We start from the raw sequence: 22459 nt of genomic DNA on the forward strand, positions 1-22459 counted from the left end.
TCCTGTGTGTTCTTGGACTTGGAACTTGACACAGAATACCCTCTGTGCTGCAGAAGTGTGCTCCAGTATCTTACGATTTTATTTTAAAAAATTTGTTTCTGGGACTCATGGTTGCATAGGTAGTCTTGGAAACTCGAACCTAAGCTGATGCAGCATTGCCTTCCAGTCTTCAGATAGCCTGACACAATAGCTCTGAGAGTTGTGAACTGACCCATTTGTCACGGGGTGTTAACTCTGAAACCAAAAATTATGGTTTAAATGTCAATATTGGTAAATATTTCACTGCTGTTAGTTTTAGCAAAATCCGCTAACTGCTGTGCCTGTTCCATAATTCCAGACTGCTTCCTACTCTTCCACAGATGCTGACAGCCTCAGTCACCTCCTTCCAAGCTGTCAAAACCTCCAGCTTCACTTCCAGACAACTTCTACAATGCAGTTATGCGTTGTCTGTACAAAAACCTGCAGTATATTAAAAACATACACAAAAGGGTATCTGTCTTATTATTTTAGGCACGTCTGACAAAAATGAAAAACAACCTGAAATCAGCTAAATGCACCAGCAATTTCCAATAAAATTCCTCTCCTCTTCAAGCCCTACATCCCCAAAAGCCTGAGTATTCAGATGAGCCTTGTATTGGCCCTTGAAGATCAGCTGAACCTAGCTGTTCTGACCTAGAGTAAGGATAGCTCCCAAAGCACTGAATCTCTCTGAAAATATTCTATCACCTTGGGGCTCCAGTTCAAGTCTCCCTTGATCACAGCTGTGGCAGTATTGCACAAGAAGAGACTGTTTCTCAGATAGGCAGGTCCTTGGCCATTTAGATCAAAACCAAATTATTTAAATCCTCCATTTTTCATTTAACTACAGTTGCCACAAAATTTTAAGTTTGCTGCCCCACGACTGCTGCAGCAGAATCCTTTGAGCCTTACTGTAGAATTGCAGTCAATCTTGCTGAAGAGTACATGAGGACTTTGACTGTAGCGCAAGTCTGTGGATAGAAGGGCAGAGTAAGGGTTTGTCTAGACACTGTGGCAGTGTGCACTGGGCTGGTGTAAATTGCAGAATGATCAAAAGCGTTGCTCTCTAACTGCCCCATGTAGACACTGCCAATGCTTTCTAAGAGGTTCCTAGTGCATGTTAACATAGTAGTGTTTCAGAAAGAACTACATCAGTGGGCATTGAACACCTTTTAGAGTATGTCAGTATGTCTACATGGAGCAATTGGAGCACACCAGAATATACATCCCTCTTGTACACATTGCTTCACTGAGTACCTAAGTAGGTAGTTATAGCCAAGGTTTGGGAATCAGGAGACTTTCTTATTACTGTAGTGGCAAAGATGTTCATGAGGCTTTATTGACATGTAAAAAGACAAGGTCATTACTCCAGGACAAAGTATTAGTGAAGCTGCCACATGGATGGGTCATAAATGAGTTTTACGTTGTGTGTTTTTTGTTTAAGTGTTTCAGCTGAAAAAACGTATTTTGGAGCGAGAAATTAGACTATTACTTCCTGAGGATCTAATACAAGATGTCAGTGATTTTATGTTTTGTTTAAAAAATGTATCTTGACTTCTCTGAGTGAAACTTGTCAGCAACAGATGGTCCAGGGTTTTAGTTTTTAATGTCTGAATTTTTATTATTCTTACTCTGCAGCAGAAACCCTATCCAAGGAGAGTCGAAATACACCAGAAATGGCAAACCCTCCATCTCCAGATCGTCCTCTGCGTTCTCAGACCTCCAGTTCCTGTTACTATCCTCTGATCTCAAAAGGTCCCAGGATCAGGACACCAATCTTTCCCCTAACACAGCGGTCTCCTGGGTCTAGGCCTTTGCCCTCTGCAGGTATTGTGCTGCCTTTCTTTCATTGTTTTTGTGTCTCTCTCATGCTTTGTTTCTCAGAAGTTCTGCTCACTTTAGATACTCAGTTTGCTTGTTGTGGAGATGATAGTGCAAAATGGAGCATGAGGGAAGAATAGAGTGTCTGGGGAACATGCAGGAGAGATTATTTGTCAAGGACTGCATACTCAAAACAAAAATATGCCCAGGAAAAGGCTCTAGAATTGTCATAGCTCCCAGCAGTGATCATAGTTTTGGCTTATTAAAGTCCCAAAAACTTTAAATGGCACTTTTTAGTGAGACTCAGAGTTTCAGTATCTTGGGTGATCTACTTCTTTTGTGTGGTGATCATGTGTTGTTTAAAAAGCATTTGTAGAATCTTTTATAAAAAGCTTTGAAATCCTTTGGATGAAAGATATATCAAAGTTCAGTTTTAGTCAAAAAGAGGGCATACTTACTGAATTATTTCCCAAGTGTGTTGAAAACCTACATTAAGCATCAGTTCAAATTTACTTTTAAAGACAAGATAGTAATCCTCTTCAGTTATCCTGAAACTAGTATGCTCTGATATTAACGTGTGTAATGTTGCCAGCAGTGAGGGGCAGCAGGTAAAATAATACTTCAGAGTTATTTTGAATTCATTTGTTTAACTTTTATGATGTGTTTGTAAATCAGAATTAGTTCTTGCATTTCAGAGACTTGAAATTGTATAGCATCGAACCCTACAGGATATAATTCAGAAATTATCAACCTTTAGCTTCAAAAGATGCAGAGCTGACAATATTGGATATTTACAAAGAGACTGATTTTTGAGGAATATGTATCTTCAGTCTTATTTCTTCATTTTTAATTTGACAGTTTTTCTGAAACATGTTTGTTGAATTTCTTAGGTATGTGCATCGTTTGTATAATCAAATTGCATGTATGTGTTGACTATGTGATACCCATATTGTTTCACTGTATTTTTTTTCCTTCTTTTTCTCTTCAGGAAGTCCTACGCCAATGACCCATGAAATAGTAACAGTGGGAGATCCTTTATTATCATCTGGACTTAGAAGCATTGGCTCTAGGAGACACAGTACCTCCTCTTTGTCACAGCAGTCAAAACTCCGAATGATTTTTCCCACCAGAGTTGGGAACACTTACTCCAGACACACTGTGCCTGGAGTATCTAGTATTGGATCCTCTTCAGAGCATGAATCAAGCTCAAAAAATATAGACAACTTCAAAGGGTCAGTGAATTTAAGTGCTCCAAGTGCTTTAGCTCAAAATAGCCCTAACTCTTCAAGCTCTCCAAGAACGGTAGCTACAAGTGGAAGTAAAATTTATCATTTGGGTGGATCTCAGTCTTCAGAAGTAAAACACTCTACCAGTTCAGAGTTGACCTCCAAAATCACATCTTCAAAGGGAGAGAAGACAAAATTGTTGAGCTCAAAGGACTCAGATTCTTCAGCTCATAGCTTGGCTTCATCTGGGAATCTTAAAATGTCCACCCAAGTGCTCAGTGCATCAGGCATAGAATTAAACATTAATAAAAAGGGAACTTTTCAAGAACCTTCTTCTGCAACACTTTCTTCCAGAGAGACAATGCTCTTTCCATCTTTCCATCAGAGAGGCCCAAGGAAAGAGAGGGACCTACATATGGACCTCATACAACCAGAAAAAATCCCTTCTGTTGAAGACATAGATGGAAAGAACTTTAAGCCTACTGGAATAAGTAGCAGATCTTCTGCAGCAAGTGACCATGTGGTTTCTGCTTGCAGAGACAGGCGACAGAAAGGAAAAAAGTTAACAAAAGACACTTTCAAAGAGAAACATTCTGTAAAAACTTTTACAGACTCGAGTCAATTGACAGCCTGTGATGAAGGAAGCTTAAAACCAGAATTCATCAGTCAGGTTTTGGCAACTGAACAGATTAGTCAGAGTTTGTGTAGTAATGTTTCTGCTGAGAAAACGGGGGATAAGTCTCCACCTACACAAGGGGCATCTAAAGCTCCACTGGTGCAAGTTGAAGTGGCCTCAAAAGAAGCACAGGCTCCTAGAAAACGCACAGTTAAAGTAACCCTGACTCCTCTCAAGATGGAAAGTGAAAGCCAATCGAAAAATGCACAGAAAGAAAGTGATGCCGAATCGCAGAGTAAGGGTGCAGAACCAACTGCTTTGATAGAGCTGTCTTCAACTTCTGAAAGCCAAGGAGATGGTTCTGTTGTCCAGGGTAGTCCAAGTGATACCCCTACCCAGGAATCTCAAAATAATTCTTATCCGAATCTGCCTGTTGAAGACAGAAACTTGATGCTTCAAGATGGAACTAAAGCGCAGGAAGATGGTTCCTACAAGCGGAGGTATCCCCGGCGAAGTGCTCGGGCAAGATCTAACATGTTCTTTGGATTAACTCCTTTGTATGGTGTGAGATCTTATGGAGAGGAAGACATTCCATTTTACAGCAACTCCACTGGGAAGAAGCGAGGAAAGAGGTCTGCAGAAGGACAAGTAGATGGTGCAGATGACTTAAGTACTTCAGATGAAGATGACTTGTACTACTACAATTTCACCAGGACAGTGGTTTCCTCAAGTGCAGAAGACAGGCTTGGATCCCATAATTTATTCAAGGAGGAAGAGCAGTGCAATCTTCCCAAAATTTCCCAATTAGATGGTGTGGATGATGGAACAGAAAGTGATACAAGTGTTACAGCAACAACAAGAAAAGTAAATCAGGTAACCAAAAGAAGTGGCAAAGAAAATGGGACTGAAAACTTAAAGCTTGATCGAGCTGAAGAAGCTGGAGAGAAAGTACAGGTCACCAAGAGCTCTACTGGCCATAAGACTGACCCAAAGATTGATAATTGCCATTCTGTAAGCAGGGTTAAAACACAGGGTCAGGATTCCTTGGAAGCTCAGCTGAGTTCCTTGGACACAGGCCGTAGAGCTCATGCTAGCACGCCCTCAGATAAGAACTTACTGGATACTTTTAACACAGAACTGCTAAAATCAGACTCTGACAATAACAATAGCGATGACTGTGGAAACATTCTCCCTTCAGACATCATGGACTTTGTACTAAAGAATACACCATCGATGCAGGCTTTAGGAGAAAGCCCAGAGTCCTCTTCATCTGAACTTCTAACGCTTGGGGAAGGGCTAGGTCTTGATAGTAATCGTGGCAAGGACATGGGTTTGTTTGAAGTGTTTTCTCAACAGCTGCCAACTGCTGAACCAGTGGATAGTAGTGTTTCTTCCTCTATATCAGCAGAGGAGCAGTTTGAGTTGCCTTTAGAACTTCCATCAGATCTCTCCGTTCTAACTACTCGTAGTCCTGCTGTGCCCAGCCAAAACCGCAACAGGCTTGCTGTAATTTCAGAGTCTTCACTCTCATCTTCAGGAGAGAGGTCTATACTGGCTTTACCTTCCACAGAATCTGGAGAGAAGAGAGTTACAGTCACAGAAAAATCTGCCTCTGGTGAAGGGGATGCAACTCTTTTAAGCCCAGGGGTGGACCCAAGCCCTGAAGGACATATGACTCCTGAGCATTTCATCCAGGGTCACATAGATGCAGAGCACATAGCCAGCCCACCTTGCGCCTCAGTAGAGCCAGGACATGGCAGCAACCAGGATTTAACTAGGAACAGTGGTACCCCTGGACTCCAAGTGCCAGTATCGCCTACTGTTCCTCTTCAAAACCAAAAATATGTTCCAAACTCCACTGACAGTCCTGGTCCATCTCAGATTTCTAATGCTGCAGTACAGACAACCCCGCCCCACCTAAAACCAGCCACTGAAAAACTTCTGGTAGTCAATCAGAATATGCAGCCTCTCTATGTCCTCCAGACTCTTCCCAATGGTGTTACACAAAAAATACAGCTGACTCCTTCTGGTAGTTCTGCACAGAGCGTAATGGAGACCAGTACTTCAGTACTAGGGCCCATGGGAAGTGCACTTACATTGACTACGGAATTGAACCCAAGCCTGCCATCATCTCAGTCTTTATTCCCCCCCACTAGCAAAGGACTGTTGCCTATGTCCCATCACCAGCATTTGCATACCTTTCCCACAGCTACTCAGAGTGGTTTCCCACCAAATATTGGCAGTCCTGCATCAGGTCTCCTTATTGGTGTACAACCACCTCCTGATCCTCAGCTTTTAGTATCTGAAGCAAGCCAGAGGACAGACCTTGGCACTACAGTTACCACTCCAACCTCTGGCCTTGTGAAGAAACGGCCAATATCCCGACTGCAGTCACGGAAGAATAAAAAGCTAGCTCCGTCTGCAGCCCCTTCTGCCATAGCTCCTTCAGATATGGTTTCCAACATGACTTTGATTAATTTTGCTCCCTCCCAACTTTCCAACAGCCCATTAGATTTGGGGACCCTTGGGAATTCGACATCCCATAGAACTGTTCCCAATATTATTAAAAGGTCTAAGTCTGGAGTCGTGTATTTTGAACAAGCGTCTTTGCTGCCCCAAGGCGTGGGAGCAGCCCCTGCTGCAGCAGTTGGCACTTCACCCAGCATTATTGGACCAGATGCTGGCCACCTCACAACAGGGCCAGTGTCAGGACTAGCATCAAATTCATCAATGCTGAATGTAGTATCCATGCAGGCCACAGCAGCACCTAGCACTGGTGGGTCAGTACCTGGCCATGTTTTGGGACAGGGTTCTGTAACATTAACTAGCCCTGGATTGTTGGGAGACCTTGGCTCAATAAGCAATCTCTTGATCAAAGCCAGTCAGCAAAGCCTTGGTCTTCAAGAACAGCACATGACTTTGCCACCAGGTTCTGGGATGTTTTCACAACTAGGGACATCGCAAACTCCAGCTACAGCAGCAATGACAGCTGCATCAAGCATATGTGTATTGCCTTCAGCACAGACTATGGGCATGACAGTTGCTCATTCATCCACTGACCCAGAAGGTCCTTATCAGCTTCAGCATATGACACAACTTTTAGCCATCAAAAATGCTTCTTCCCAGCTGGACCTTGCCACTGCTTCAGCACCTCAGCTGTCAAGCTTTCCTCAGCTAGTGGACATTCCTAACAACACAGGACTTGAGCAAAGCAAGGTTTCCTCAACTGTAATGCATGCCAGTTCAGCTTCGCCTGGAGGCTCCCCGTCATCTGGCCAACAGTCTGCAAGTAGCTCAGTGCTTGGTCCCACAAAAATGAAGCCAAAAATTAAACGAATTCAATCGCCTTTAGACAAAGGGAATGGAAAGAAGCATAAAACTTCTCACATGTGGACCAGTCCCCCTGAAGTACACATTCCAGACAGAGGGGCCAATGCTGTATCCGAGGTCTCAGCTGCAGGGTAAGAGAAACATGTTTGCTTTTGTGTATCCTTGAGGTTTTGTAACAGTGGTAAAAATTGGCTCTCGTTGCACTTGTCCCCACATTAAATTTCCTTTTTATCTTCTCATAGTGAATCCTTTAGTAGTAAATTCTCGAGTAGCATTCACTGCCATCAGTGGACATCTGGACAGGAAAGCAGATTTCTAAAGAAGTCAACACACAATCTTTGCTTTCATTCATGGTTGACAGCCCTGTCAGACTGTTGGTAACCATTTATTTGGGGGAGCAGAGTTGTTTGCAAACACGGTACCTCTAGCTGTGCTATAATTTAGTTGGTGGTTAGCTGTCATGTTGATAGAAACTTTGGACCTATCAATATATACTTTGTATCTTAAAATCTGGCAGCATTTGGCCTGATTAGAACTTGGATTGGAACGCTGCAAGGAAAACATGGTGGTTGCAGGAAATGGTGGTGGTCTGAGGAAGTTTCACTCTTCCAAGTCATTACCAAGAGACTGCTCTAGTATGTTCCTATGGAAGTACTATGATACTCACAATACCAGCTTTTTAGGTAGAACTTAAAACTGAGCCTCTGACCAGTTGTTGTCATTTGAAGATCCCATGGTACTTCTTGCAGGAGGAGAGTTAGTCCTAACATCCTAGTCAAATTTCTAATTGGATTATTACAATCTGCCTTCCCAAGTAACCCTGCTATTTCACGTGGCAATGGGATTCTGCACACCTTGATTGTTGTGTGGTGGTGCTGTGTGCTGGAAAACAAGTGTCCTCTTTCACTTTTAGAAATGTCTATATTTTAGTGGCTAGGGAAGTGGTATCCCTACTTACAGTTCGTAAATTGTTTTGAATTCATTCTGCCCTATATTTTGCCCTCTCGTTTCTCTTCTTTCTTGAACGCCATGGTACGATTTTAAAATGTCACAGGAGCAGAATACTCTCTGTTAAATGTTGTTAATAGCATGTTAACGCTGCAGAGATTTAATTATATGGTTAATTGTCTGTAAATGCTTCTGGAGCCTTAGATAGATATCTTTTTAGTTGTTTAATGAAAGGATTAAAGCGGTATGCTAGTTAATGTCAGTAATCACACTGCATTTTCATCATGCAGCAGAGTTTTCTCTTTCCTTTGGAAAGAGGACTCACATGTTATAGGGAATGTTTATGGAATTTTAAGCCAGAAGGGATAATTTGATAATTTAGTCAGATCTATATATATTACAGGCCAAAGAATTTCACCCCATTTCTCCTGTACTGAGCCCAATAGCTTGTGTTTTGCTTTTCATGAAGATGTTTTAGTCAGTCAGTCTGCATTTGAAGAGAGTTTACCACTTTCCTTGGTAGCTTGTTCCGATGGTTAAATGCCCCCACTTTTTAAATGTTTGTTTTCTAACTTGAATTTGTCTGGTGTTAACTTCCAGCCAATGGTTCTTGGTCTTTGGGAACAGCATATGACTTTGCCAGCAAACCTCTGGGATGTTTTCACAACTGCCAGTTAACATCAGTTTATAGAATGTAAACTATTTTAAAGAGTAGTTCAGTACTTGGTATATTCTCTCAGTGAAATACTTATACACTGTAATCAGGTCAACTCTCAATCTTCTTGGGTCCTTTCCAGTCTTACATTTATATCATTCTTTGATTTGTTTTGATAAGCTAAACAGATTGGACTCAAGTGTCTCACTGTATGGCAATTTCTTTCCAGCCTTTGAACTGAAGTAGCATTTGTCTTGGTGATTTTACTTGAGGTGCAAATCTGTAGGAAGAAGGGAGAATAAGGACTGTGGACCTGGGTGCTGAAAGTGACACGTAACGTTTTTATTCAGAAAGTCCTCCAAATGTCCTCGCTGTGTAACATTGCCAGCAGTCCATATGATAAGGGATTTGACCAAGGGCAACCCAGCAATCCACTGCAGTTCCTGGAGGGCAAGGGACCTGCCCAAAAGTACTGGGTGGGTCCCTTGACCTTTTACTCTGGTTAGTTGAGTCATATGATTCAGTTCTACGGTTCCTTGATGTTTTTTAATTCAGTACTGGTAAGTCTGTTTTGAAAAGCAATTGATCCACAATCTTTTAGACATAATTGGTCTTCTATTTGTAAATATTCTAGGCTATTTTTTTCCCCAGCATACCATTTTTTATGGAGTGTCCCCGTGGCTCCATGCTTATGGTTATGCAGAAACATCCTTGTAAAGATCCTAGAGTATTCCATTCCTTTGAAGTGCAAGTCTTGAATCTGACCTAAAGCACTAGCAATTTGATCTACTTTCTGTCCTCTGGCTTCACAGTAGCATTTGTTCCTATTTTAGTAGTTTGCTGAAATGCTGAATCACTTATGGCAGTCCCATTAATTCTTGGTCACAGTAAATTCTTATTTGTACAGTCTTCTGAATTATTCCAAATCTTTCTGTTCCAGGACTCCCGCAATGAAGGCAGACATTTATGATACAAGTATAGATCAGCTACCACAAAAGCCATCTGGGCAGCCTGCAGGGTAAGTATTAAAACAAACCTTCCCCATCAGGTGTTGCAGGTTTATATTCAGTACCTTATAAACAAAATAAAACTCTGTTCTTCCTTCCTTGTATTAAAATACCCCGGTAGCTTTCAGTCTGAAATGTATGTCACTTGTCAGCCACAATATTAAATCCTTGTTTAATCTAGTAGAACAAAATTCATCGTAATAACATAATCAGAGCACTTGCCACAGTGGTACATGTCACAGAAATAAATGTTAATCTATAAGAATATTTTCATTTTCAGTTGAAACCAGATGGTTTCAGAATACTTGATTCAAGAGTAAATGCGTGGAAATAGTTGCATATTTGTGGCTTGTTTGTAAATTTTTTTATTTTTTTTAGGGCTGGTAAGAGCTACTAGATTAGTAGCCCTACAGGTCAAAATCCTGTACCCACAGAATGGATACAGTAGTGCAAGCTTTCCCTAGGCAGCCAGTTTTCTTCAGTTTGTTGCTTTGCTTCTTTCTAGAGATGAGTGTCAGACTGCCATCCAGGGGCCAGTTTGTGATGGATTTTGTTGGGGGACTGTTTCCCCTGGAGATTGACTACCTCTTTTTAAAAATCTATGCTCAGTTCTTTAGTGGAAAGGTTTGATAGTTGTCAGTTTCCTGGTAGTAATTGAGTCTTAAAGGAAGACACTTAAACTGCACTATTAAAGAACAGTACTAATCTTCAAAAATAGATCTACTTAAGCGGACACTGTCAAGTTGAAAGCCATATTTCTATCTGAAAACTTTGGGGCCTGATTAACTGCTGCTGCTATTCCAGATTTAAATCAGCATAAGGGGTTGTCTTCACTCGCAAGTTAGCCTGAGGGATAGCTCCAGGTGTTCGTATTACCTCAAACCCCTTATGTACACCCACAGAAACACACCCCCACCCACCTGTCACTCGTGATCATAGAATATCAGGGTTGGAAGGGACCTCAGGAGGTCATCTAGTCCAACCCCCTGCTCAAAGCAGGACCAATCCCTGACTAAATCATCCCAGCAGGGCTTTGTGAAGCCTGACCTTAAAAATCTCTAAGGAAGGAGATTCCACCACCTCCCTAGGTAACCCATTCCAGCGCTTCACCACCCTGCTAGTGAAAAAGTTTATCCTAATATCCAACCTAAACCTCCCGCACTGCAACTTGAGACCATTACTCCTTGTTCTGTCATCTGGTACCACTGAGAACAGTCTAGATTCATCCTCTTTGGAACCCCTTTTGGGTAGTTGAAAGCAGCTATCCAATCCCTCCTCCTTCTCTTCTGCAGACTAAATAATCCCAGTTTCCTCGGCCTCTCGTCATCAATTATGTGCTCTAGTCCCTAATCATTTTTGTTGCCCTCCGCAGGACCCTTTTTCTAGTTCCTCCACATTCTGCTTATAGTGTGGGGCCCAAAACTGGACACAGTACCCCAGGTGAGGCCTCACCAATGCCGAATAGAGGGGAACGATCATGTCCCTCAATCTGCTGGCAATGCTCCTACTAATACAGCCCAAAATGCCATTAGCCTTCTTGGCAACAAAGGTGGACTGTTGACTCGTATCCAGCTTCTCATCCACTGGAACCCCTAGGTCCTTTTCTGCAGAACTGCTGCCTCACCGCTCGGTCCTTAGTCTGTAGCAGTGCATGGGATTCTTCCATCGTAAGTGCAGGACTTTGCACGTGTCCTTGTTGAAACTCATCGGATTACTTTTGGCCCAATTCTCTAATTTGTCTAGATCCTTCTGTATCCTATCTCTACCCTCCAGCGGATCTCACTCCTCCCAGTTTAGTGTCATCTGCAAACTTGCTGAGGGTGCAGTACACACCATTCTCTGGCTAGTTAATGAAGATATTGAACAAAACCAGTCCCAGGACCGACCCTTGGGGCACTCCACTTGATACCGGCTGCCAACTAGACGTCGAGCCATTGATGATTACCTGTTGAGCCCGACGATCTAGCCAGCTTTCTCTCCACCTTATAGTCCAATCATTCAGCCCATACTACTTTAACTTGCTGGCAAGAATTCTGTGGGAGATCGTATCAAAAGCTTTGCTAAAGTCAAAGAACATCATGTCCACTGCTTTCCCCTCATCCACAGACCCAGTTATCTCTTCATAGAAGGCAATTAGGTTAGTCAGGTGTGACTTACCCTTGGTGAATCTATGCTGACTGTTCCTGATCACTTTCCTCTCCTCGAAGTGCTTCAAAATGGATTCCTTGAGGACCTGCTCCATGATTTTTCCAGGGGCTGAGGTGAGGCTGACCAGCCTGTAGTTCCCCAGATCATCCTCCTTCCCTTTTTTAAAGATGGGCACTACGTTAGGCTTTTTCCAGTCATCCGGGACTTTGCCCGATTGCCATGAGTTTTCAAAGATAATGGCCAATGGCTCTGCAATCACATCTGCCAACTCCTTTGGCACCCTTGGATGCAGTGCATCCGGCCCCATGGACTTGTGCTCGTCCAGCTTTTCTAAATAGTCCCAAACCACTTACTACTTTCTCCACAGAGGGCTGGTCACCACCTCCCCATACTGTGCTGCACACTGCAGTAGTGTGGGAGCTGACCTTGTTCGTGAAGACAGAGGTGAAAAAAGCATCGAGTATATTAGCTTTTTCCACATTCTCTGTCACTAGGTTGCCTCCCTCATTCAGTAAGGGGCCCGCACTTTCCCTGACCACCACCTTGTTGCTAATGTACCTGCAGAACCCCTTCTTGTTACTCTTAACGTCCCTTGCTAGCAGCAACTCCAAGTGTGATTTGGCCTTCCTGATTTCACTCCTGCATGCCTGGGCAATATTTTTATACTCCTCCCTGATCATTTGTCCAATTTTCCACATCTTGTAAGCTGCTTTTTTGAGTTTAAGATCAGCAAGGATTTCACTGTTAAGCCAAGCTGGTGTCCTGCCATATTTACTATTCTTTCTACACATCGGGATGGTTTGTTCCTGCTGCCTCAATAGGGATTCTTTCAAATACAGCCAGCTCTCCTGGACTCCTTTCCCCCTCATGTTATTCTCCCAGGGGATCCTGCCCATCAGTTTCCTTAGGGAGTCAGAGTCTGCTTTTCTGAAGTTCAGGGTCCGTATTCTGCTGCTCTCCTTTCTTCCTTGTGTCAGGATCCTGAACTTGACCATCTCACGGTCACTGCCTCCCAGGTTCCCATGCACTTTAGCTTCCCCTACTAATTCATCCCTGTTTGTGAGAAGCTCTGCCCCTAGTTGGTTCCTCCAGCACTTGCACCGGGAAATTGTCCCCTATGCTTTAGAAAAACTTCCTGAAGTGTCTGTGCACCGCCATATTGCTCTCCCAGCAGATATCGGGGTGATTGAAGTCCCCCATGAGAACCAGGGCCTGTGATCTAGTAACTTCTGTTAGTTGCCTGAAGAAAGCCACGTCTGCCTCATCCTCCTCGTCTGGTGGTCTGTAGCAGACTCCCACCACGACATCAGCCTTGTTGCTCACATGTCTAAACTTAATCCAGAGACTCTCAGGTTTTTCTGCAGTTTCATACCTGAGCTCTGAGCAGTCAGACTGCTCTCTTACATATAATGCAACTCCCTCACCTTTTCTGCCCTGCCCGTCCTTCCTGAACAGTTTATATCCATCCATGACAGTACTCCAGTCATGTGAGTTATCCCACCAAGTCTCTGTTATTTCAATCACATCATAATTCCTTAACTGTGCCAGGATTTCCAGTTCTCTCTGCTTGTTTCCCAGGCATCCTGCTTTCTCAGTATGAGGCAGGAGTCCTCTCCTTGTGCTTTCCTGCTTGTGCTTCCTCCTGGTATCCCACTTCCCCGCTTACCTCAGGGCTTTGGTCTCCTTCCCCCAGTGAACCTAGTTTAAAGCCCTCCTCACTAGGTTAGCCAGCCTGCTAGCAAAGATGCTCTTCTCTCTCTTTGTTAGGTGGAGCCCCTCTCTGCCTTGCACTCCTCCTTCTCGGAACACCATCCCATGGTCAGAGAATCCAAAGCCGCCTCTCTGACACCACCTGCGTAGCCATTCGTTGACTTCCATGATTCAATGGTCTCTACCTGGGCCTTTTCCTTCCACAGGGAGGATGGATGAGAACACCACTTGCGCCTCAAAGTCCTTTATCCTTCTTCCCAGAGCCACGTAGTCTGCAGTGATCCACTCACGGTCATTCTTGGCAGTATCATTGGTGCCCACATGGAGAAGCATGAAGGGGTAGCAATCCGAGGGCTTGATGAGTCTTATCAGTTTCTCCATTACATCGTGAATTCTAGTTCCTGGCAAGCAGCACACTTCTTGGTTTTCCCAGTTAGGACGGCAGATAGATGACCCAGTCCCCCTTAGGAGGAAGTTCCCTACTACCACCACCACCACCTGCTGCCTCCTCTTGGGAATGGTGGTCGTGGAACCCCCATCCTTAGGACAGTGCATCTCATGTCGTCCATGATGACCTGTGTGTGGTTAAACCGTAAAACAAGTAAGCTGTCATGATGGGGTAATAGGACAGACCTTGAGCTTCCCTCAAGAACTACTAACTCCACCTATCTATAATGTGGCCATAGGCCAATGTCATAGCATGACAGTTGAGAGCCTAGGATTGCCAGGTGTCTGGTTTTCGACTGGAATGCCCTGTCAAAAAGGGACGCTTAACGGCCTGGTCAGCACTGCTGACTAGAGCCACCAAAGTCCTGTTGGCGGTGCAGGCAGGCTAACCGGATCCATGTGACTTCCAGGAAGCTGCTGGCATCTCCTCCTGGGTCCTAGGTGGAGGGACAGCCATGGGGGGTTCTGAGTGCTGCTCCCTCCTGCAGCGCCAGCTCATCAGCTCTCATTGGCCAGGAACCACGGCCAATGGGAGCTGAGGGGGCAGCGCATGTGGGCAACACGCAGAGCCGTGGTCACGCTTCCACCTAGGAGCTGGAGGGAGATGTCGCTGCTTCCCGGGAACCACCTGAGGTAAGCGCCACCCAGAGCCCACACCCGCTCCTGCGCCCCAATCCTGTGCCCCAGCCCTGAGACCCCTCCTGCACCCCAAATCCTGACCCCACTCCGGAGCCTGCACCTCCAGCCAGAGTCCTTAACCCTCTCACACCCCCAGCCAGGAGTCCCCTCCTACACTCCAAATCCCTCATCCCTGGCTCCACCCCAGAGCCACACCCCCAGGCGGAGCCCTCACCCCGCCCTGCGCCCCACCCTGGAGCTTCTCCAGCACCCCATACCCTCATCTCTGTCCCCACCACAGAACCTGCAGCCAGAGCCGTCACCCCCTCTTGCACTCGAGCCTCCAACCTGGCGAAAATGAGCGAGGATGGGAGAGAGCAAGCGACAGACTGATGTCAGGGGGATGGAGTGAGCAGGGGGCAAGGCCTCGGAGACAATGGGGGCTGGGCAAGAGTGTTTGGTTTTCTGCAAATAGAAAGTGGGCAACCCTATGAGGGTCATTAGTCCTCCTATACTCACCCACAATCCTTTGTGGCTACTACCATATGGCCTTTTCTTGCTATCTGTTTCCTGTTTCCTGACCAGAAGTCCTATGCCACTACATCTAGGCTTGCTGAACCTTCAGTTCTCCACAGTCACACTCAGCTGCCAGGACCAGCAACTGCACTGATCTATCTTCGGCATAATTTTTTTTTAGAATGGCCTCCAGGAAGACATTGTCTCAACATACTGCCAGTTGCTTGGATGGAGCTTCTCGCACAACTCTGGGAGTGTGGCCCACTCTTAGTGGTCTCATGGCTGCTTGGTGATGTAGTCTCATCACTCAGTGCTTAAGGGCCTGATCCAGAACCGCCAATCAACTGTCTCCTATTTTCCAGCTCTTCATGTAGCTTTTTGCTCTCCTTAAGAAAGCATACCATCACTTCTGCACGGTGACAAGCTGCTGCCTGCCTCCCCCCACCCCCCATGCCATATCCCCTGTTTCTTTCTCCTTCCAAAATGAGAGTTGTACTAGTACCAACACTTGCTATAGATTGTTTTTTCTGAGTTGGATCCGTGCCTTGCTTCCAAGTTGGAATGAAGGTAATGGACAGAAATGTTGAGTGCTCCAAGCCGGAACTGATTTACTTTAATGAGTTGTCAGGTTTATACCATTTCTGCCCAGGATAGGTTCTCTCTCCAGACACCAAAAACATAGAGTTGCACGGTGGTGCTATGATCCATGGGATGTATCCCAGGAAGTCTTAGTGCTTCACAGAAGTGAGTAAAGTGCCAGTGTGGATAAAGGTCACGATAGCCTTTCTGCTCCCCCAAGCTTGGCTGATGTTCTCTAGTGAAACCACTCTTCTTTGTGAAATGCAGCCACGAAGGAAGTAACTTGAGGGTGGATCACACAAGTTAATTCTGTAGTGTGAATGCATGCTAAGCGTTACAACAGCATAAAGCTGAAATTATTCAAGGGTGAATCTGGACCCTTGTACCTACTATAGTTACAGGTAACAGTAAGATTTCTATACTGAAATAATCTAAAAACTAGTTGTTTTTTTTTCCTTTTCCAGCTTGTATTCTTTGTGCATGGATTCATAGGCTATATTTACACTGGCAATTGAACGACAAAAGTTTTGTCTTTCAGAGGTGTTAACATCTCCTCCTCTCCCTGCCCCCCCCGCCGCCAAAAGACAGAAATTTTGCCGTGACAAGTGCCGGTGTGAACAGCACACAGTCGGTAGGTGTGCTCTCCTGCCAACAACGCAACTGCCGCTCATTGGGGGTGGAAGTTTTTTGTCGGCAGGAGAGCTGACAAACAGCGGCTACACTGCAAGACTTTTAGCAGCACAGCTTGTAATGTAAACAAGCCCGTAGATTTCAAGACCCGAAGAAACCACTGTGTGACCTCCTATATAATACAGGCCATAGAACGCCCCCAAAATAAGTCCTAGAGCAGATTTTTTTTTTTTTTTAAGGAAGTCCAATCTTGATTTAAAAATTCTCAATGATGGAGAATCTACCATGACCCCTGCTAAATTGTTCCAATTGTTATTTACTCTCACTGTTAAAAATGTACGCCTTATTTCCAGTCTGAATTTGTCTACCTTCAGCTTCCAGACGTTGGCTTGTGTTAGACCTTTCTCTCCTAGATGGAAGATCCCATTATTGAGTATTTATTCCTCGTGGATACTTATAGACTGTAATCAAGTCACTTCTTAACCTTGCCTCTGAGCTCCTTAAGTCTGTCAGTATAAGGCATTGTGAAGTTCTGGGGTGCAATCAACTTTTGTCTAGTTAGGGCTGTGGGGTTTGTGATTTATGGATTACATACATTTCACCATGACATTATTGACCATTGAGTTATTAGTTTTCCAATATAACTTTCAAGGCATATTTTGTACAGAGATGATTGCAGTAATGTGCAGGGTGTGAGTACGGAGGTGCTTTTGGTCACAGGCATGCAGGTTCACTGTTCTCTAGCACAGTCAGTTTCTCCCTTTCTGAAAGGATCCTTATAAACAGCTACTGGAGAACTGAAAAACTCGTATAAACATATTTGGAATGAGAGTATTATTTAAACTGTGCCCTATTAGAAACTAGAATTTTTTATATTTAATCAATGTAAAAATATTCAAGTTGACATTGTCTCTGTGAAAAACAAACAACCCCAACTGGTTAGATGGCTCAGCCATAGAAAAAAAACAGGAGTTGCCTTCTGTGGGGTGGTTTATTGCCAAGCATAATATTTCATTTTTTTCCCTTTTCCCCAAGGCAAATGGCAGTTCTTACAGAGCCACAGTCAGTGCAGAACACAGCAAATGAGCAAGAAAATACAGGTATGTCACGTCTTCCAAAAATTCAGTTTCTTGGCAGTCTTTGGTGTTGAACTATGTAGTCACTTTCATGTTTGACTGCTTTAAAGAACTCTCAGTAGCCAGTGTATTGTTTTCTGCTAGTTTTGGAGGGAGTTATGTTCCAGTCACAGTAATATGAATTGCATGTGTGGTTGTAGTTGCAGAAACTTGCAACTTTGATTTTTATGTTCTCATGTTGCGGTGTAATCTGGCTTTCACTTTCTAAATGGATGTAAAATCAATGCTGAGGACCTCAGTTCTTGATTAGGAAGTGAGAGCTCCAGACTTTAGAATGCCCATATACAGAGAACAGAATTAAAATTGTGGTGGTAAAGCTGTTGTCCCATTAACTGCAGTTTTCTTTCTGTTCATCGTCACCAAAATTGATATTCCTGTAGTAGCTCCCCTAGAGTATGGTTCTCGGAGAGACCTGTCTTTGTTTTCCCATTTTATAATTCCCATTGCCACTGGGGATGGCAGGCGGTTCAGTAGGTAGTCCATTATTGTGGAACTTGAACAAGTCACTTAATATCATTAGCAGAATTGTTCTGGCTGAGTCCACATGCCTGCATGTGGACATGGATTCTGCTGAAACTGTACAGCTGATTACTAGAGTGTGTGCTGTTCTCCATGCCGAGTTAGATGTTAAATTGCCTCACAGATCCTACAGGTTGTATTAACCTCTGAAGCAACCAGGAGTTGATTTGCATGAAAAGGATCTCAAAACTAGGGAGTAACCCAGGCACACTGATAAGGGAGACACCTCCTACTAAGAATGATACTTAAGTTTTGATGGCTTCTTAGAAATAATCGTACATTGTTCAAATCAGGGACAAATACTTTTCACCATTAGGTATCTGTTTGTTTGGTGGTGGGAGGTACAATAAAGCTTCATTCTGCCCAGGTGTATCTTCATATTGGTCAGTCTGTCTGTCTTCCAGGATCCAAAGCTCCTGAGGAGGAGGAAGGCACTTTCAGCTCCCCACTCATGTGTTGGCTGCAGCAAGAACAGAAGAGGAAAGAAAGCCTTGGTGAGAAGAAGCCAAAGAAAGGACTAGTGTTCGAGATCTCAAGTGATGATGGGTTTCAGATCTGTGCAGAAAGTATTGAAGGTGAGGACAATGATTTCTGTTTGCAGCTTCCTCTGAGCTTTGTTCCCAGAGGTTAAAAACAAAAGATGCTTTTTGAGAAATTGTGCTCTCTCTATCAGGCTTCTTCAGAATAGACTTGTCATCTCTTAGACATAAAGCTTTGGAACAAAATCCTATGCCAGAGTGCCAAGTTTGTGTTAAATGTCTGCACTGGCCGACTTTGTTTTGAATCCACTGCCCAACAGTGTTGTTGGTATATAAAGGAGTGCTGGGACAAAACAGATAATTAACACAGACCAAGCATTAGGTCATCTAAATTTAATTTCAAATGTAATTGCTAAAGCAACTTATTTGCCTGTGCACCAATAAGTTTTTTTGGAGAGGGTGAAAACTGTATAACTACAGGAGAAGTGATGAGTTTAGGGCACTTCTCTTTATATTTGCCACATGGCTTAGTCGCACTGTGCCACATAAGTGTTTTGCTAGATACTGGTAGGTGCTGTGTGCATACGCATACACACACACCCTCTGGACTTGGTTGCATTACTGCAGACCTCGCTGAATGAGAAGACAATCAAGAGACGTACTGAGCAGCTGTTCCAGTTACTCCTGATGTCCGACAGATGCAAAGCTTGTTTTATTGTTTTGTCTTCCATTTCCTAATCCCAGATGCCTGGAAATCACTGACTGATAAAGTTCAAGAAGCTCGTTCCAATGCCCGTCTGAAGCAGCTATCATTTGCAGGTAATACCAAGCACTGAGGTGGTTTCCTTTTTGCCAGCAAGTGTATTTTAAGAGCAGATAAACCAATGTCATGAGGAAATTGTCAAACGAGTAGAATCTTCAGAAGAAAAAGGTCAATTGCTTATAGACAGCTCACTTCTTTAAAGGAGAAACATTTTCGGCAGTAAATATTTTGATGTAAGCAGGGCAGAACTCCTCAAGGTTTGCATAAATCAAAAGCTCCAATATTGCAGCAACAGTAACTTTTATATGAGAATGATCCAGCCAGTGATTTTCTCTCTTATTACCTGATGCGTTACTTTGTGTCAGGGTTTGTGTTTGATCACTGAGCAAGCTGCATTTGCTGTGAAATGTTGGGCTTTTATTGTACAAAGCTTAGGCAATCTTGCTACTTTTTCAAATAAGAAAATTATGCTACTTCTCTTAATGTATGGTGGCGGGCCACCTGAGCCTATTTGACCTTTTTATTCTGTGTTAGTGGCACAAATAGCACTAGTTTAGATGTGTCCTGGAGTTCTGCCATGAAGTTGTTTAACAACATGGTATGAACAGAAATCTCCTCGCTTCAGGTCAGACTGCCTACAATGGCATGTAGCCGATCTAGCTATGATGCTAGCGTCAAATACCTCCCACGGCCAGTGATGGGACACTAGAGGGGGAGGGCTGTGAGTTACTCCAGAGAATTCTTTCCAGGTGACTGGCGGGTGGATCTTGCCCACATGCTCAGGGTCTATATGATCCACATATTTAGGATCAGGAAGGAATTTCCCCCGGGTCAGATTGGCAGAGATCCTGGGGGGTTTTCGCCTTCCTCTGCAGCGTGGAGCACTGGTCACTTGGAGGTTTAAACTAGTGTAAGTGTTGGATTTTCTGTAACTTGAAGTCTTTAAACCATGATTTGAGGGCTTCAGTAACTCAGCCAGAAGTTAGGGGTCTATTATAAGAGTGGGTGAGTGAGGGTCTGTGGCCTGCGTGTGCAGGAGGTCAGACTAGATTATCAGAATAGGCCCGTCTGACCTTAGAGTCTATGAAGCACTAATGTGACTGCATAGCATACAAGTGGAATGCCCAGAGTTACCCTATAAGCTCCAGTGTGGGGGTTTTATTAGTTAGGCATAGTTTATACGCCTGCTATAGGAGTTCGCATTCTGCTCAACTTAATCACTGTCTAAACGCCACTGTCCTAGATGGGATCTGGCAGGAGCTTCCACTGGTTGCTAATGGGCCGGTTTATTTTCCAGGCTGCCGGTCTTCACTGACTCATGGGTTCTTACCCTTTCCTTTTGTCCTTGTTCTAGGTGTGAATGGTTTGAGGATGCTGGGGATTCTCCATGATGCTGTTGTGTTCCTGATTGAGCAGCTTTATGGAGCGAAGCATTGCCACAATTACAAATTTAGGTTCCACAAACCAGAGGAGACCAATGATCCCCCGCTGAATCCACATGGCTCTGCTCGGGCTGAAGTCCACCTCAGGTAAGTGTAAGCTTTCTGATGGGCGGGACTTGACCAGTCTACTATCCAGAGTAAGAGACTTTCCCTGGCAAGTGAGGGGGCATAAACTGTAAAGTTCTACAAAATTTAAGCTTTAAACTAAAAATAAGATTATAGGTTTAATGGTATCTTCCAGATGTAAACTGATGGCCTGTATATTCCTGAGCCTGCATGCAGCTCTAGTACTTCTGTTGCTCTTAGCTTTGCCAAGCAGTAGGAAATGGAAATTAATAAGACCGCTCATTTTACCACTTCCATTCACAGTCCTAAAGATTATGTTTATTTGATGTTGCTGCCTTACAGAGCTTTGATCAGCACCTGAAGTGAGTATGAATCACTGAGAAGGAAATGAAAGTTAGGCCAGAAAAGTGATAGAGTAGCAGACGCACATAGCCCTTGCAGCAGCCAAGATATTGTTGAAAACTAACTTTGCCAGTAATATACACGTTCTTTGCCCTCCAGGAAGTCAGCATTTGATATGTTCAATTTCCTGGCTTCTAAACATCGACAGCCACCAGAATACAACCCCAATGATGAGGAAGAGGAGGAAGTGCAGCTGAAGTCTGCTCGGTACGCAACTGGATTTTGTCTCCAGCAAGGAAAAGGGGAGGGTACTAAGAAGAAAAGCCAAATATTTTGGTCTTGTCTATTGCACCTGGAGGTGTGGTGCTGCAACTTTAAATGTACAAAACAGTAGAAAATAGATTGTAGAGGACAATCCTGCATTAGCAGGGGAACTGGCTACTGAACGTGGCCAGCCCCTCTCTAATCTGTTTTCATGCTACTGCAGGATGTTCTGATCAGAATTCTGGGAGAATAAGGCAAAAAAGTTTACTTATATTGAATGTGCACAAGAGGAGAGCTGGTTAGCAGTAAGGAGTTTGTCTGAGATCTGAGGTTGAATTAAGAACAGCTTTATAATATAAGATTTATAGAAAAATACACTGTATTAATCTTGGTTGCTTTCTCAGTGGGCATTGGGCTGCAGTGTCACAGTGACTAAATGTTAATATTTGTGAAACTATACCGAGTAATGCGTGGCATGGGCTCTCGAATAAAGGTGATCACTTAGCAGTGTCTCTTTGTTCTAGGAGGGCAACTAGTATGGATCTGCCAATGCCCATGCGATTCCGACACTTGAAGAAGACCTCCAAGGAGGCAGTTGGTGTCTACAGGTATGGTTTTACTCTGGTGCTTTAACTCTGTCTAGGGCAGAAGGAGATTAAAAATTGAAAACCCTTTCCAAAGTCCGACTGGAATGTTGAAGGGAAAGAGTTCTCTCTCTCTCCTTTCATCTCTTCCCTTTCCTTGTTTTCAGGTCAAATCTTTAAAAAGCTGATCCTCAGTACAAACCACTTATTCCTGCCAGCTCACCTTGGTGATAGCTCAGCCATTTGTTTTTGGGGTGGGAAGGGAAGCTAAAAATGTGTAGGTTACTTGCATATGATAAAAACACAGTGAGGAGAGTCAAACCCTTCGTCCCTTTGATGAAGAGTTAGCCTGTGTGCTAAGCTTTTCTGATCTTCAGTTAATACAGTGTGGTCCAGTTGCATTGGTTGATATATTCTCTTACCTTGTTTCCTTTTACTAGGTCTCCCATCCATGGCCGGGGCCTATTCTGCAGAAGGAACATAGATGCAGGTGAGATGGTGATTGAATATTCAGGCAATGTCATTCGCTCCATCCTCACTGACAAACGAGAGAAGTACTATGACAGCAAGGTGAGTTCTGTGGCTTTCATCAGCA

General features: G+C 43.9%; 1 protein-coding gene across 1 annotated transcript in view; it reads left to right on the top strand.

Moving 5' to 3' along the window:
* Positions 1-22459, top strand: part of KMT2A (lysine methyltransferase 2A) — a 52235-nt gene that overhangs the window by 27669 nt on the left and 2107 nt on the right. Inside the window, exons 25-34 of the mRNA XM_050922144.1 lie at positions 1657-1845; positions 2828-7142; positions 9555-9632; positions 17305-17369; positions 18329-18499; positions 19148-19222; positions 20521-20695; positions 21176-21283; positions 21805-21888; positions 22305-22434. Coding sequence (XP_050778101.1) covers positions 1657-1845; positions 2828-7142; positions 9555-9632; positions 17305-17369; positions 18329-18499; positions 19148-19222; positions 20521-20695; positions 21176-21283; positions 21805-21888; positions 22305-22434 — 5390 coding nt within the window. The remainder of the gene's footprint in view (positions 1-1656; positions 1846-2827; positions 7143-9554; positions 9633-17304; positions 17370-18328; positions 18500-19147; positions 19223-20520; positions 20696-21175; positions 21284-21804; positions 21889-22304; positions 22435-22459) is intronic.

Source organism: Gopherus flavomarginatus, chromosome 13 (genome assembly GCF_025201925.1).
Source record: "Gopherus flavomarginatus isolate rGopFla2 chromosome 13, rGopFla2.mat.asm, whole genome shotgun sequence".
Taxonomy (NCBI): domain Eukaryota; kingdom Metazoa; phylum Chordata; order Testudines; family Testudinidae; genus Gopherus; species Gopherus flavomarginatus.